At 36.1% G+C, this 17,959-nt stretch overlaps 1 protein-coding gene across 1 annotated transcript in view; it reads left to right on the top strand.

Annotated features, from left to right (window-relative positions):
- LOC145974544 (odorant receptor 4-like) overlaps positions 1–17,959 on the top strand; it is a 166,828-nt gene that overhangs the window by 25,992 nt on the left and 122,877 nt on the right. The window contains exon 5 of the mRNA XM_083104449.1: positions 9,649–9,748. Coding sequence (XP_082960575.1) covers positions 9,649–9,748 — 100 coding nt within the window. The remainder of the gene's footprint in view (positions 1–9,648; positions 9,749–17,959) is intronic.

Here is a 17,959-nt window from a genome sequence, read left to right as displayed (position 1 = left end):
CATATAACTGTTTCAAAGGTCTTTTATTTTAAAAGCACTTTCAAACCTAGTATCTGCTCGACCTTTTATGCTATTTAAGATTTAAGACAAGTTATTTTCATCTTCTTCGATGGAATTTGGGAATGGACATTATCCTTATCAAACGAGAGAAAAATAGTTTCGATGGTTCTATAAAATCCCTTAACATTTTAATCCCCCTCTCTCTCCCCCCTCTCTCTCTCGACCCTTGTATACATGTTACATTGCTGTAATTTAAAAATCTAATAAAAATCAACAAAAAAATTAGAAAACGGCTGTTAAGGACCTTTAAAAACTTTTATCCGAAATCAATAAACAACAGTAAAATCAAACAACAAATTAATTAATTTCAGTCTAGTTCGGACTCTCTTCAGTAAATTACAGTGATAAATAAACATAAACATAAAATAATTAAAAAACATAAATATCTGACATTCCGTTACGATAAGTTACATAAGATAAAATATAAATAAAAATTAATAAGAGTGCTGTACAGGTCAAAATATATAAAACTGTAAAAAAATGTTATCGGTCGAAGCAACGAATAGGCAAGTTTGATTAACAATTTAAAAAAACCGTCATTAATACGATTATATCTGCCTAGCGATATATATAACTGTATATTATTGGCAATTCTTTTTTCTTCATCATTTTCACGATGTAAATAAGATTTGATATAGTTTCGTTAAGATGGAAACGAAAATGATCGCCAAATTATCGCATTATGGAACTTCCCTCCCTTATCCGAATCACCAACATAACATTCTGTCAGAAACGTATGCTGTAATAGCAGATAGCAGCACAATGTCAAATGGCAAAATCAAATGGCAACCGACAGGAAAATTTAGAAATTGAAAGGAAGAGTAGACCTTTAAATTTCTTTTCTGTAATAAGAGAAAATTTTCCTTGGAATAACATCAAAAAATGAACATAGTAACACAAATATTTAACGAAAAGATTGTTACAAATATAAGAAAATTAATCAGAGGAAAGGATCATACCTTTAATGTAAAATTTCAGAGAGAGCAGATATACGGTTATAATCCGTTAACAATAGCTTCTAAAGTAATCAAGATCTCCAAACCGACTGACATATAAACAACAAGAAGAGAGAAAAATGGATAAAAGTGTCGAATCAAACAAACTACAATTAAAGTGTCGAATTTGGTGAAGTCGAGGTGTGGAATTAGGTGAATTACAATGAGAGACATTTTTTTTAAATTGGACCATAGGCTGGACTGAGAAGTTTCGTATCTTCTTCTTGTGTATTAAAACTATTTTTTTGTTGATATATGTGCAGCATTTACTGCAGAGATCATCTTTTGCGATAAAAAGACTCTCTATCCAAAATACCAACAAATTCCGAACTCATGTCCATTCAAACGAAGTTCAGAAATGACAGATAAGACAGATGACGGTCTATTAATATTTTGATAGTGTTCTTAATTCTTTTGTTCCGTTGTCTCTTAGTTTGACCTACATAAGACGCATCACAATCATCACAATTAATTTTGTAAACAACATTGGAACAGTTATAATTAGGAAGAGGATCTTTGTGATTTTTTATAAATTTATTAAGTTTGTTTTTAATCACATAAGCGACAAATTTCTCAAAACTTCTGGTTAATGAGGTGAATTTTTTCGTTACATTTTTAATATAAGAAACCATGAAGAACGAGGAGAGATAGAAGCGAGAAGATACTAAAGGAAAAGATTCATTTATATAAAATGTTCAAGTCGGGTACGGATATTTAAAAAAGTAAAATCGATAGGATAGTTGAGGAACAATCTAATGATTAAATTGAAATTTTTTTGTAAAAATTTGGAATGGGATAATTTGAAAATTCTGTTCATTAAGCCGTAAATGATGCCCTTTTTGTAACATATCGAATGTTGCGAAAGGAAGTTGAAAAATGTGCCGGAAAATGTCGGCTTAGAATACCAATTGAGTTCAATGAATTCTTCATTGATCACAATAGAGATATCTAAAAAATTAATACAATTATTCTTGCTGATTTCTACTATAGACTGCAATCTCCGATAAAACGAATTAAAGGTGTCCAAAATAGTATTATGGAATAATGGAGGAGCTGCTAGAATGATGTCATCTACAAAACGAAAGTAAAAAAAAGTGGAAAAGTATCACTGTTCTTCTAAATCTTGGAGAACTAACAAAGGAACCTTGCGAACCCGAAAATTCTAATTTTGCTGAAATACATGTAGGGAGATAAATAGATAAATTTAGAAAGGACCCCGCACTAAACCACGTGAAAATGGGCCCCGGCGAAAATGGCTGAATTTGAAATATGTTGTACCTTTTGGGTCACTGAAGAAATATTTCCTCAGGCAAAATGTCAAAAAATGGACAGTTTCGTCGTTTCAACCCTTTAAAAGCCTGAGGTTAGACCAGCAAAGATATCACTTTCGGATCAATGCGGTTACCATTATAAGGGAACAATATAAATTTGTGAACAAAATAGTTAAAGAATAATTTGTTTATGACAATATTGTTTAAACAATTTGAAAATGTCATTGTTTACAAGAACTGATTGCTGATTTAAAATGGGGAAAATCACAACGGATAGCGTTTTCCTAACGCATTATTTGTTTTAAAATAAGATAAAACAGTTTGGGATTTCTCTAACATTTCTCTCGCTAGTTGCGCATTGATCGCTTCCATATGGATGGGAGGGTGATATCTGTTTATTATCGCTCCAGCAATTCGATAAAAGTCACCAAGATTATGTATATGCGGTACATTAATTATTTGAGAGAAGAATTTAAACATAGACTTGTTTTTGTGATTAAACGCGATTCATTTGCTCCTTCTGTTGATAGTTGAGTCGTATAGAGTACAACAATATTTTATATTGTACATTTTATTATACAGGGTGAGCCATTTTAATTAACGCACGCAATTATTTCGGAAACAAAGCATTTTAGAGAAAAATGTTTCAGACAAAAGTTTTATGGTTTCGAGGGGGCCATAAGATGGTATCATTGGTTTGACACTGAAGAGTCATTTGAAGGTCACGTGAAGGTCACTTCAATTTTTTTAAATGGAACACCCTATATATTTTTGCACACGCTTGTAGCTTATCTCGAGAGCTTTCCAAAACACTATAATTAAGTACCTTTTCTTTAAGTACTTTTTGAGTTATGAGGCTTGAAATAATTTCTTAATTTTACATAAACCGTAAAATATCTTGTAAAATATTCATTTTTCGATTATCTTACCTTAATACTTTTATGTACAAAATAATGAGAGGAATCAATTGGTGTAAAGAAAACACATAGTTGTTTTTAAGAAAAAATATGGAATTGTTAATTGCAAATTACATATTTTTTCTTCAAAACAACTATGTGTTTTCTTTAGACCAATTGATTCCTCTCATTATTTTGTACGTAAAAGTATTAAGGTAAGATAATCGAAAAATGAATATTTTACAAGATATTTTACGGTTTATGTAAAATTAAGAAATTATTTCAAGCCTCATAACTCAAAAAGTACTTAACAAAAAAGTACTTAATTATAGTGTTTTGGAAAGCTCTCGAGATAAGCTACAAGAATATGCAATGACAAATAGTAGGTTCCATTTAAGAAATTGAAGGTGACCTTCATGTGACCTTCAAATAACTCTTCAAGGTCAAACCAATGATACCATCTTATGGCCCCCTCGAAACCATAAAACTTTTGTCTGAAACATTTTTGTTTGCTGGGCTTAGTGTTTGAGATATTTTACTGTCCAAGTTAATATATACACCAAGGCTGGAATTGTGATCGAACGAGCTTGTAAAAAAATAATTTATCGTATACTCCTATTATATTTTATCATTATGGCTTTCAGAAATCGAATGCCGTGTTACATATGTAACGTAGCATTTGGTCCAGCGCAAATGGCGCGAATAGATGGTGACGGTAATGCAAACAAACGAGACATTGCTATTCGTAGACATGACGAAAATGATCAGCCACCACTTGCTGTTACAAATGTCACTAGAATCTGTATAAATTGTAATCGTTCACTTCTTGATGAAATAGCAGCTATTCAACGTGATCCTGCTTGCTTAAGGTTGAACGTTTTGAAACAAGTAGCAAATCATTCTTGTGTTATATGTCACATCGACCATAATACACATAGACTGTCTGTCGAATGTAGAATTAAAGTCTTTGTTCTTATGGACATTTATGTATTTCCTAACGTAAGATCTTGCCCGCACCACTTGGATGAAAATAGATTTTTCTTGCAAGTTTTACTCCCTGGCGTACAGTCAATTAATAGACCTTATGTTATACGAGGAGAAGAGTTGCAAATATTTTTGCAGCAACTAAGAAACAATGGCTATTAATCAAGAGAGGTATGAGGATGAGAATTGTTTTTCAGACAACGAATTTCAATCCATTAATCCTATAACAAAGGATCAATTTTGCGAGCTGGTTACATTTTGCGATCGAGTACCTCAAACTGGAGGCTACAAATATATAACTAAAAAAGATTTGCTGACTTTTTTGTATAAGTTACGACAAGGGCTATCAGATGAATTTCTGAAGGTAATATTCAATTATTCGAGTAGACAGGCTGTAAGTCTGGCCATAGGTACGGTCAGAAAATCTTTAATGCAACGATTTGTATTTAGCAATATTGGATTTCAGGCTATTACGAGAGAAGGCTACATAGCTAGACACGTTACGGAATTTGCTAACGCACTGTATAATCCAGAGCCGAATGTGCCTAGAGCTATCGCTACATTGATACTTACTCGTATATCCCTAAGAGTAGTAACTTTCGAGTTTTGCGGCAATCTTATTGTGTTCACAAAGGCCGACACTTAGTAAAACCTGCTTTGGTTGTTGCTCCAGATGGATATATCCTTGCGATTCAAGGTCTCTACTTTTCGGACTCCCGAAATAACGATGCTGCAATGCTGCGCAATGAGTACGAAAGGGATGTTGATTCTATCAAAGAATGGTTTCAAGATAGTGATATTTTTATAGTAGATCGAGGATATCGCGATGCTATGTCATGGCTTGAACGCATAGGCATTCATGTTAAAATGCCAGCTCTTCTTCAACGGGAGCAGAGTCAACTACCAACAGAAGAAGCAAATGAATCGCGTTTAATCACAAAAACAAGATGGTTAGTTGAAGCAAGAAACGATCACATAAAGTCTATGTTTAAATTCTTCTCTCAAATAATTAATGTACCGCATATACATAATCTTGGTGACTTTTATCGAATTGCTGGAGCGATAATAAACAGATATCACCCTCTCATCCATATGAAAGGGGCCAATGCGCAACTAGCGAGAGAAATGTTAGAGAAATCCCAAATTGTTAATATTGTGCAAGCGCGAGTAGAAGCGGACAATCTTCGTAATAGAAATGGACGATGGAAAAAACTTAACCAACATCAGGTGCCTAACTTTCCTCGCCTTACCTTAGAACATCTGCGAGACCTAACGGTAGGTGTATATCAAGTTCATTTGGCACCTTCTTACATACAGGATAAAATTCAACGAAACGAACAAGAAGAGTTTCAGTTAGATGAACTCATTGACGAATCTGGTTTTATAAGAGTCAGACTATACTCTAGATTTCGCAATGCTGCAAAATATCAGTTATGGATAGCATACGACAGCATTGAAGAGAATGAACACAATAATGATATTCATGACAACATTATTCATGGATACTACTGTACCTGTAAAACAGGTGCTAGGAGTATTGGCTCGTGTGCTCACGTTGCCAGTGTATTATGGTTTCTTGGATACGCACGTCATAAACCAAATGTTTTATATCCTATTTATATGCTACGTCTCTACTACATAACATTTTGGATGCATCTAATAGAGCGCAGCCTATCAATCCAAATGATGCTATAGAACTAGGTGAATAGATGAACGGTGAGAGGCAAGGGGAAACGTACAAAAAGCACTCCAAAAGGAGTCTAAAATCGCACTGCAACCTCCACGTGGTAGACTCCGGTAACTACAATATAGGCTAATCGCAGGTGTAATAAAAACACTCAATATCATTGTTTCTGTTTAACAGTACTTGTTTTTTCATAACTAAGGGTCAGGCTACTGGAATAGGTTTCACTGTCAGCCATTTGTTTATTGCTTATTTTAAAACAAATAATGCGTTAAGAAAACGCTATCCGTTATGATTTTTCCCACTTTAAATCAGCAATCAGTTCTTGTAAACAATGACACTTTCAAATTGTTTAAACAATACTGTCATAAGCAAATTATTGTTTAACTATTTTGTTCACTAAAAATTCATATTGTTCCCTTATAATGATAACCGCATTAATCCGAAAGTGATATCTTTGCTGGTCTGACATCAGGCTTTTGAAGGATTGAAACGACGAAACTGTCTATATTTTGACATTTTGCCTGAGGAAACATTTGTTCAGTGACCCAAAAGGTACAACATATTTCAAATTCAGCCATTTTCACCGGTGTCCATTTTCACGTGGTTTAGTGCGGGGTCCTTTCTCTGCTCTCATTCTTAGTTGTTAAGAATCGCACTTAATCCCGCTCTGAGGGATTAAATTCCCTTATCGAAAAGGAGGCCACTGAAGGAACGTTCGAAACAAAGTAATAGCGACTCGAAAAGAGCTATTTACCTGTTTTCGGGCCTTAAAGTTCGTTCGACCCGAGTCGTTTATCTCTACTGTGCGACTTCGAGAAAATACCATTGTTACCGCCCTTCCTTCGACCCATCCTTCTCCGGGCCTGGACGTAACAATGTTACTATGATATTTCGTTGTAATATTACAAAAAGCGAACATCTTAACATTGCCGCAATATTATAATAATGATGCAGCAAAGTTTCGCAACTGATTTGCAATATTGCAATGTTTTAACGAAATTATTCTGTAATATGTCTGTGACATTTCTATGTATGAGATGATCACTTTCTTGAAAGACTATTTCTTGGGAATGAAAAACAAATTATTTCGTGAAGTATTTTTACACTTTTTAAGTAAACACAACGACATTATAAAAAAAAATTTTATATTTCTTTTGTGCAAGATTCCGCAAAATTGTATATAACTTATGTATCGTGATACTATTTTGTTTACATTTATCGTCGCATTGCTATTGGTTGCTATTTACAATTTAGAGAAACTTAATGCTGCGCAGAATATGTACGTAGTATATATAAATACATACTCCGAATGCACTTTGTTTTATTCTCTAATTCAGAGCTGTCCACGTTTTGCACTTTTCGGCCGATTTCCGTGAGTCAACGCCTATCGCCCCCTCCTTACGTCTCGAGACCTTAACAACGAGCCATCTAACAACCGTAACCAAGACGCGCGACACTTTATTACAGGAGCGGCGCATCTATAACGCGATGCCGTTCCCTACGCCCCGTCTGCCAAAGATCAATATTTTAAATATGCGAGTTCTTTAAAATTTAGATACCTTTAGATAATTATTATCTAAAGAGATATCTAAATTTTAAAGAACTCGCATATTTAAAATATTGACCTTTGGCAGACGGGGCGTAGGGAACGGCATCGCGTTATAGATGCGCCGCTCCTGTAGTAAAGTGTCGCGCGTCTTGGTTACGGTTGTTAGATGGCTCGTTGTTAAGGTCTCGAGACGTAAGGAGGGGGCGATAGGCGTTGACTCACGGAAATCGGCCGAAAAGTGCAAAACGTGGACAGCTCTGATCTAATTGAATGAAGCCTACATCTAGAAAGAGGGCAAGAATAGAAGAGCTCGTTTCCTCTCTCTCTCTTTCTTTTTATTTTTTTTGTAATTCTGCACATAAAGAGACAAAGAACAGAGGGATTAGATTATCTGTCTCTTTCTATATATCTATATTATCTGTTTCGTTCTATATATCTATTGGCTTCACTTTTTTGATCATATGCGGAGTCCATGGATACTACGTCCATGGCGCAGAATGTGACGAAAATTCGTCCGAGAAAATAGCATATTTTGTTACTTATATCATATTGTATTATAACGGAATCCTGAATCACGTGCACTTTGAATCATGTTGCACACTTTTTTGGTTTCTGTTTAATATCGTTTCAAAATTTTTTACTTTTTAAACTTAAAAATAATATGTTTTAAGTGAAAATATATAAATAATTCAATTATCAGCTTTAATAATTTTGACTTTGACATATCATGTTAGTATTGTCAGTATTATATAATAATTGTTAGTAAGTCATAATTGTTATAATTTCACATGAGTTTGCAACACTTTATTCTAAATGAGGATTACACGTAGAGGAAAATAAACTTCTAATTTATTCGGAAAATGATGTATTTCATTATTTTATTATTTTATTTTATTGTAAAATGCGTATGCAAAAGAGAGTCTCTGTTCCTCTCCCTACTCTCTTTCTCTCTTATCCTGAAAATATTCTAACTTAACCTAAACTTTTATTTAAAAAAAACAGATATTTATTTAAGTTGGAAGTTTTTCGGGGCGAGAATATAGGAAAATAACGATACTTCTTTACTGTTCGCATATATTTTATATAGGAAAATATAATAACAAAATACAATAAATTTTTTCCTTTGCATTCACAAATTTATGTCGTCATATGTCGAAAGTTTAAGAACTGACAAAAATAAATTAAATCTATTAATGATAGTTTAACAATCATATTGAAAACGAAAGAGGTAAAAAATTAAATCAAAATTGGCACATAAGAGTCACAGCGGTAGTTGGATTATCGCTTCCTCTTTTCTCTTTGCTCTCTATCATTTCTTCCCTCCTTTTTCTTCTCTCTTCTTCTTCCATTAATTTTCACTATTTTATTTTATTTTACGATATTTTATTTTACGTGATTCCGAACATCTTTTTTACGAGCGAGGATTCAACGTTATATCATATCTAATTAGATCCTCTAGATTATAGTTGAATGTTAAATTCCTCTAGATTATAGTTGAATGTTTCTCTTTAAAGGGTTTTACCGTTGTCATTAGCGTTTCCCAATGTGCATCACGGGAAGATTGTACAATCGGAATTTGCACATTATATGGCCCTAGAAAGGCCCATTTGTGTAAATGTGTATGTATATGTATAGAACACTGTAGTAATTGTTCAAACATCAATAACAACTGATACATTAGGATTTTCTTGCATAGTGACAAAATAAAATAAAATAACGGAAATTAATGAAAGAAAAATAAAGAGGAAAAGAGAGGGAAGAGATAGAGAGCGAAGGGAAGAAATGAAGAAAAAAAGAGGAGTGAGAAAAGATTAAGTAGGAATAGAGAAAGGAAAAATTAACACGTGATTGTCTACATGTTGGCGGCAGCAATCGCCTATTTTCTACTTTCGACGATCCTTAGAGCTCATTCGGCTCAATGAATTAAGTTGGGACAATAAAAACTTTTCATCACGTAAACTATAAATTTCCAAAGTTTTAACTATATAAATTCACCGGGACTCATTTTCTATATGTTTTGTACGGGGTCCTTTGAAAAATCCGCAACATAATTCAAAATGCACATTCAAAGTAATAATCATACTTAGGATTCTATATTCATTATAATATATAAATGTATGAAAAACAAAGTAATTAGTGAAAAATAACTTTTCAAAACGTTTATTGAAGTGATATTTCAATATGTAGATAACATGAATTTTTTCAGGATGGGAAGATCAATAGAGAAAGCATTTAGCATAACATTATTGGCTCATCTTTTCGGAGCTACATCTTTGGTGTGTATTCTGGGTTATCAAATTTTGATGGTAAGTCATAATGATAGGAAACATTCACATCATCACAAACTATCACATTTATAATGTCAGTTGTGCATCTGTGGAGTGTTACACACAATCTTAATTTCAATAATTTTTATTATTTTTTTTTATTATCCTTTTTCTATTTTAAAATCCTTTTAAAGTTCTTAGTGTCTCTTTGCCATATTAGAACAAGAAACAAAAAGGATAATTGTTAGAAAACAAAGGATTAATTAGAGCCAAATACGCAATGTTGACAGGCGAAATTCATAATAAAAATTCAACTTTCCAGGATAAAGTGAATATATTTAAACATTTTGGTCCTCTTCGTGCCATCTCCAGTAAAACTATCGACAATATTAAAAAAGTACATACATATATAATCTTATAAAATATATGAAGAGTAATAAAAAGAGAGAGTATTGATCTGGAAAACCCATAAATACCTGCGACGAAATATACAAATTTTTAGACTTCAAAGTAAACGGATAGCAATCTTTTGTATAAAATAAATAGCTAGCCTTTTTATAAATTAAATTCGTTGTCTAGGGTTTTAATATTCTTCCAATTAAAATCATGATTCAACAATTGATGATTCTATGTTTATGATTATGGATGCACTATATTTCTTTTCGTCTGATTTTTATGTCTTTCAATTTTTGTAGAAAGAAATCTGCGAGTTTGCTCTATATATGGCGCGTCATAATTATTACATGCGATTTTATATACTTCGTTATAGTAATGGATTCTTATGTAAATCCTTTTTTTAAACCGATTGAGTTTGTATAATCTCGTATAAGATTTACGTTTCTTTTAAATCTCTAATTATATTATGTTAAATCTACAGAAGATTTGAAATAAATGGGATATTAAAGTAAGACACAACTTCATTTTCGATCTGTAGATTTGATTTCTTTCGAAGTTCAAGTTTTTAATGTTTTCACCATCAAAGTTTAGTTAAGTCATTTTTCGCTCGTTGGCCGAATGGGTGTATAGACACGTCTGACCTCCTCCCACACTCCTATCTTTACTGAATTCGAGACTGCTCAGAAATATTAGATAACTATGATGACTATGATGATTATACCGCAGTCCGAATCACTTTCTTGTAAATTCCATGCTCATTTCATGTTCCCGAATCATTATTACTCAAGGAGAAGGAAGTACGTCTCACTCGACGGCAACTTATCAGACAAATGTGGTAATTTTTGGAAACGGTTACTTGTGCAAACTATCTGTAAACACAGCAACAGTGCTCGAAGTGGCGAGAGGTTGACACGAGTTGGACAGTTCTGTTGCGAAACCCGCTAGTATTTTCAAATGCCTGGAAACTCGGAAGAATCGGATCTCACTTCGACGGATTAATTAGAGTCGTTACTGTTAGAACAACTCATTTAGGATATAAATAGGTAATTTCAAAATTATGTTTTGTGTTAGAAACTACCGAGTGATATTCAACATATATACTTTAATTCTAGGTACATACCCTATGCCAATATATAAAGTTAAATCCCTATAACTTAAGTTGTACATAAATATATTTTCTTATGTTCATTCTAAATAAATTTTTTTGCTAATGTATCAAGCACTTTTGGCAGACGACATGCGATGTACTTGACTCATCAACAGAAGAATGGACTGAACATCGCGATACGCAAACGCGCGCCTACTCTAGAGAGATAAGATCTGGAAGAAGATAAAATTATGCACAATGAGATGCTAGCAAAAGAAATAAATATAGGCCTCTCATGTAGTACCTCTCTCTCTATAGCGTGCGTTTGCCTACCATCGATGCTCAATACATTCTATGTATCGATGACTTGATTATATCGCATTTATCCGAGCGGATGGTATATTCCGTTATCGTAAAAGAGAAACGAAAAGAAAATACACGCATGTGTCAATCACATGATCAGCGCGTGATTATGCTAGTATGGATCATACGTCTCAAGGATCGTTTGATATTGCTAGCAACAAATATCCTTACGCTTGTCGAACGATTACTCGCTCCGTTCTCCAAATGCTAGATTACTTCTGTATTATTAAGCATCAATCAATCAATACTACTGTCGATTGAACGCGTTGTCAATCGACAATTGATCGGCACAATTCGCTAGAGCTTCCGCTTTTTTCTTGGAGAGTTTCTCTATGTGACTAGATCGCTTTTAAAAGCTGGCTTGAGAATGCTTTTGAAGTCATTTAATTGCAAGTTGAACGTAACAAGTCGTTCTTCTCTTCAGTGAATTTACAGACTAATTCCATTTATCGCAACGGATACCATCCGAACCATCAATTCGGAATGTAGAGCTTTCGTGGTTCCGTAATAATTTTCGTAATAGTTAGTTAGTCTTCTCGCTATCACGTGTGCTCTAATGTCTCAACGAGGACTCGCTCGTACCGTACGAGACGATTGTGTGAATTAATTTCAGTAAATATTTACTTTAGATTTTTTACACAGCTCGAAAATTTTTTATTTCGACATATATTGCAAAGAGTTCATTCCGAAGTAACACAACGTTTGAATTTTGCGGCGGTCTTTCTTCGTTCCTGAGATATGCAATTTTGAAATTTCATATTTACTTGTATTATCTTTTCGTTATATCCTAAATATGTTTATATTTTTTTGTTTACATTTACTAAAGTCATCCTTCTGAATAACTTTCAGGAGGTTTTAGCCGCTTGTTATTTATTAAATAGTTAATGAAAATATAGTTGATGAAAAAAGTTTCATGAATAGAACATAATTTTACAACATCATGTAAATTTAAGAAGAAATATATTTAATGAAATATATGTTTGTATGTAACTTTGCTTCGTCTTGCAAAGTACGTGCATGGACAACATAGGTTCCGCTCCCACTATGCTCCACTTCCGGAAGATATAACCTAACCTAACTTGTGTCTGAAGTGGGAAATACCTGGCTTCGAATAGAACGCAAATTTATCTGGAAAGTGTGTTTATATATTTTTTTTTTTACATTTGCTCTTTAAGTAAACGCGTAGGCGGGGGAGGAGTTCCGTCCCTCCACCTTGCACCCCAAAAAAAGACTAATCTTACCCAACCCATGATCGACGTATATATCAAGCGACGCGGTAGCGTTGCGACGCCAAGTACATAAAAAACAGGATCCAAGCATTGAGAGTCACTGTTCTCGACGCGGCGCTACCAAATAGCTTATCCGGAATTTCACGTCAAGTAAACTTTCGGTTAAGATATTTAATAAACTAAAGCTGTAGTCAAAAATCTAACGACACTTTTGTGATATAATGTGAATATAAGCTTTCGATTGCGACCAGTTTGAATAAAATCGATGCAGTCAATCCTGAGAAATGATGATCGAATATCAGAATTGGGACATTTTTCGTTCTTCAGTTTTCCTTTTTCAAGTTCAGACTCACGTACATATATTCGTACGCACACACGCAAAGCGAGTTTGTCCCTCAAACGGCATTCATACCGCTGCGTATACGATTATTGCTTCGATATGTACAGGGTGAGGAAAAATTATTGGTCAAGCTTTTGCCAGTCGATTCTACTCGTCGAGATCGCCAACATTGCATCATAAACATGGTGCCGCAAAATTAACTTTCAAGGTCATTTTCAATGTCAAATTTTTTTATTGGCTTAGTCGATTCTACTCGTCGAGCTGAACAAAAATCTCAAAGGGACCATATGCCGGAAATCAATATTTCATAGAAAAATCTTGGTTTCAAGTTTTTAGAAGCCAAAAAATTTCGTAAAATTAATTGTCATGGGTGTAAAATCTGCTTAATCTACTCTTAACGTTACCCAGGAACAACGAAGTGGGCGTGGTAGATTTTTGTTCCCTTCGGGGTATCTTGGTACCTAGTAATATTTCAACGGCTGTTGGTTCCTTAAAGCAACGGTCATTTGCCTCGGAGAGGAATAATATATCGCTCCATAAGACATTCGTTACTTGTGCTTAAGAAGCTTCCCATCCATATCCAGACCTTTTTCGTGATTATTAGAAGACCGCCGCTGATCTTGAATCAATTTTCAGTGGAAAATTAAAAAAAATTGTTTTAATTTTTTACCAAATTTTTTCTAAGAATAACGTTGCTGTAGCATGCCTCGACGTGGTGGCCGTGATCGGGCGCATCGGGATGGGCGTGACCAACGTCTAATGCTTCGAGCAATTGATCGTGTTCATGGTAATTACACACGAGCACGAGCTCTTTATGCTAGTTGGTTGCGACGCCAAGCTAATGGCAGACCATTACGTCCAGGGTCCGTGCCTGATCGTCGAGAATTTCAACGACTCGATGAACGATTCCATAATCAGGAGCAAATGAATTTTGCAGGTGCTGGCCACCGTAGGGCAGGTCGTCCTCGTGTGTCTTTGAGAATTGAGGAACGTGTGATTGCTCTAGCTCGAACTTATCCTGTCATGGGATCACGACGCATAGGCGCGCGAGTAGGGGTTGATCATAAAACAGTCTTGCGCATTCTCCGTGAGGAAGGCCTACGACCCTACAAAGTGCAGGTAGTGCATGAGTTACGATCTGGTGATCGCACAGCTCGTCTTCGTTTTTGTCGGTGGATGCTTCGCAAGATCCGAAGAAATCGGCACTTTCTGAAAAATAGTGTTCACTGATGAATCCAGTTTTTCCAGCACTTCCATTTTGAACCGGCAAAATGTTCGCATCTGGCGCAGACGCAATCCACACGCAATGGTCCAAAGAGTTCAGCAGGGCCGTTTCTCAGTCAATGTTTGGGCAAGGATACTTGGGAATGATTATATTGCTCCTGTGTTTCTCTCAAACCGATTGTCAAGCGTTGAGTATTTGCGGTTTCTACGTCATACTTTCCTGAATCGACTGCGACGTATGGTTCCGAGGAATGCCCGTAATCGAATTTTTTTTATGCATGACGGTGCTCCACCGCATTTCGGCAGGCAAGTCCGCGCTTTTTTACAACGAGCTTTTGGAACTCGATGGATCGGTCGTAATCCTGCGCCACACTTATGGTCCGCCCGTTCACCTGACCTGAACCCTCTGGACTTTTATTTCTGGGGAGCTCTGAAAGCCATTGTTTATGGGTCAGGCAGGGCTTTAAGGACGGCTCAGGATTTACGAGATCGCATTGAAGAGGCGGTTGCTACTTTAGCACAAAATCGAGCTGTGCTCCGTAGAGTGCGAGATAATTTGGTGGAGAGACTCCAAGCTTGCATTGATAACGGTGGTGGTTACGTTGAAGCTGGCAGACAAGCACAACTGCTCAGAGCTATTGGGGCCGATGGGTCAGTTCTGTTTGTTCGTAGGCAGCGTCGACGACGATAAAGTGAGAGGCAAGGGGAACTCACAATAATCAAGTCACCCCGAAGTAAGAGGCGAGGGGAACTCACAATAATCAAGTCACCCCGAAGTGAGAGGCGAGGGGAACTCACTATAATCAAGTCACCCCGAAGTGAGAGGCGAGGGGAACTCACAATAATCAAGTCACCCCGAAGTGAGAGGCGAGGGGAACTCACAATAATCAAGTCACCCCGAAGGGAACAGAAATCTACCACGTCCACGTCGTTGTTCCTGGGTAGCGCTAAGAGTAGATTAAGCAGATTTTTGACCTTGAAAACGAATTTTTCAGGGTCATTTTTGGGAGGTGATTTTCGCTAATCATGATCAGGATATTCAGAACATGATTTTAAGAACTTTATAAGCATCAGATTTATTTTCTGATTTCATAAAAATCAATTTTTTGGAAATTTCAGGCAAAAAAACTTGAAACAAAGATTTCTCTATGAAATATTGATTTCCGGCATATGGTCCCTTTGAGACTTTTGTTCAGCTCGACGAGTAGAATCGACTAAGACAATAAAAAAATTTGACATTGAAAATGACCTTGAAAGTTAATTTTGCGGCACCATGTTTATGATCTCCATGTTGGCGATCTCGACGAGTAGAATCGACTGGCAAAAGCTTGACCAATAATTTTTCCCCACCCTGTACAATGCTTTAAGAGACAAAATCATATGCGTGCATACATGTGATATGTATATGTATGTGTGTACGTACGTGAGTAGGTATACAAGGCGGGTTCTAACTCAGGTCCTCTCAGGGGGGGTGAGGCGCGAGGGGGATTACGGAGGAGCGGGGGAATGACGTCACGCGGGACGGAGGGGATTTCGGTGGCGCGGGGGCTGCGGGGCGGGTGTTGGATGTTTTATCACAAGTATAAGCAATATTATATTACATACCCGGTTGATAAACAATATAAACAGCGGTATTCCTTAAGCAATATTGTATTACATACCCTAACGCGTCGGGACATGTTTTCGCAAACAAAATAGCTCTCGCGGTATCCCCCCTCACCCCCAATATAAGTAATTCTAGATTTTTTCCGTTCGACATATCCTTACAAAATAGCTCTCGCGGTACCCTACCCCCTCCCCTTTCCCCCAATATAAGTAATTCTAGATTCTTTTCCGTTCGACGTATCCTTATCTCTCGCATTGAATTACGCGTCGCGCGAATTTATAAACAATATAAACAGCGGTATTCCTTTGAAGAGGATTGGATTTTGGGGCTGACTAACGCGTCGGGACATGTTTTCGCAAACAAAATCATATCCTTATCTCTCTCTCATTGAATTACGCGTCGCGCGAATTTATAAACAATATAAACAAATGGCGCCCCCCCAGAATCATCTTCCATATTTTTTCTCGGAAGGAATGCAACGCATATCAGCGCCGATGTTCAGCTGCTTTGTGCTCTCGCGGTACACCCCCCCTCACCCCCAATATAAGTAATTCTAGATTTTTTTCCGTTCGACGTATCCTTATCTCTCTCTCATTGAATTACGCGTCGCGCGAATTTATAAACAATATAAACAAATAGCGCCCCCCAGAATCATCTTCCACGATTTTTTTCTTGAAAGGAATGCAACGCATATCAGCGCCGATGTTCGACTGCTTTGTGCTCTCGCGGTACACCCCTCACCTCCAATATAAGTAATTCTAGATTTCTTTTCCGTTCGACGTATCCTTATCTCTCTCTCATTGAATTACGCGTCGCGCGAATTTATAAACAATATAAACAGCGATATTCCTTTGAAGAGGATTGGGCGGGTGGGAATACGTGCGAAGAAATTATATCATAATTTAGACTTAAAACTCTTTATTCTTCTATTTATACATATTTTTCTTACGTACTATGTGGACTAAAATCTAAAGCTGCCAGCTCGCAATCGACGAGTTGATGCTTGTTGAAAGCGTCACTCGCGCGTATTACATTCGATACTTCTTTCGGATTTATTATAGTGGACGCGATATTGGAGAATTGCGTAAACTTGATATCAACTGTTTCGATAATTTTATCCAATCGAGGAAAAGTTACATTTATGCATTGATCGAGATCGAACATACGATGTAACGTCGAGTCGATCATCATCATGCATACGTGAAGATTCGAGACTTATGAGTTTGACGTCGTTAATCGTACGAACTCTCACTGTTAGCGGTCCAACGTTTATGAAATTGTAGTCATCTTTAGAGTCGTTCCGAAGGAAATTTTGAATATTGCGACGTTGCTCGTAGAATCCCTTCCACGTTTCGAGAGATAATATCAGTTCCTTTCCCCGATTTCCTACGGCAATCTCCACGTAACTTGGTGGACCCACGTTGATACCAATTTCGAGGAATTTGAATTCCGTAGCTGTCAATGCGTATCGTCTACCTAGTATACGAACCGCACGACGCTCCAACGAAATGCTACGGGAAAAATTAAAATTAAATAATAGTAATAATAATACAATTTGTAAAAATAGAAAAATAGAAAGAAGTTAAACGAAACTTACTCGTCACATTTGTTCTCAAACGATGGAGTTTTATCATGACTCGGTACATAATTATTCACGCATCTTCCGACGCCGCTGCTGCTGCTGCTGCTTCTTCCGACGTAGTACATTTCTCTGGGGTTATGAAAAGTGAACCACGAACGGTTAACGCGACACTGATCGTACAGGAATTAACCGAGTATACGTGACGCTCATCTTCCAAAAGTATAATGTGGTGGGGGATCAATGCTTCTAACGCTCTGAAATTTAGGAGAAGGAGAGACGGCGCTCGGACAAAAGAATTCTTAGAAACGCAAGGAAAGGATTAGGGTGGGGAAATAAGAGATAACACATATTAATGTTTACATATTTAATTTTTCTTACAATTCTTTCTGGCGTTGCGACCACCAGTTAAATATTTTGAATACA

The sequence above is a fragment of the Camponotus vicinus genome, unplaced genomic scaffold, assembly GCF_025532165.1.
Source record: "Camponotus vicinus isolate PSW18456_S1 unplaced genomic scaffold, iyCamVici1.0 SCAF_7, whole genome shotgun sequence".
In the NCBI taxonomy this organism is placed as follows: Eukaryota; Metazoa; Arthropoda; class Insecta; order Hymenoptera; family Formicidae; genus Camponotus; species Camponotus vicinus.
This window is presented reverse-complemented; position numbering and strand designations above follow the sequence as displayed.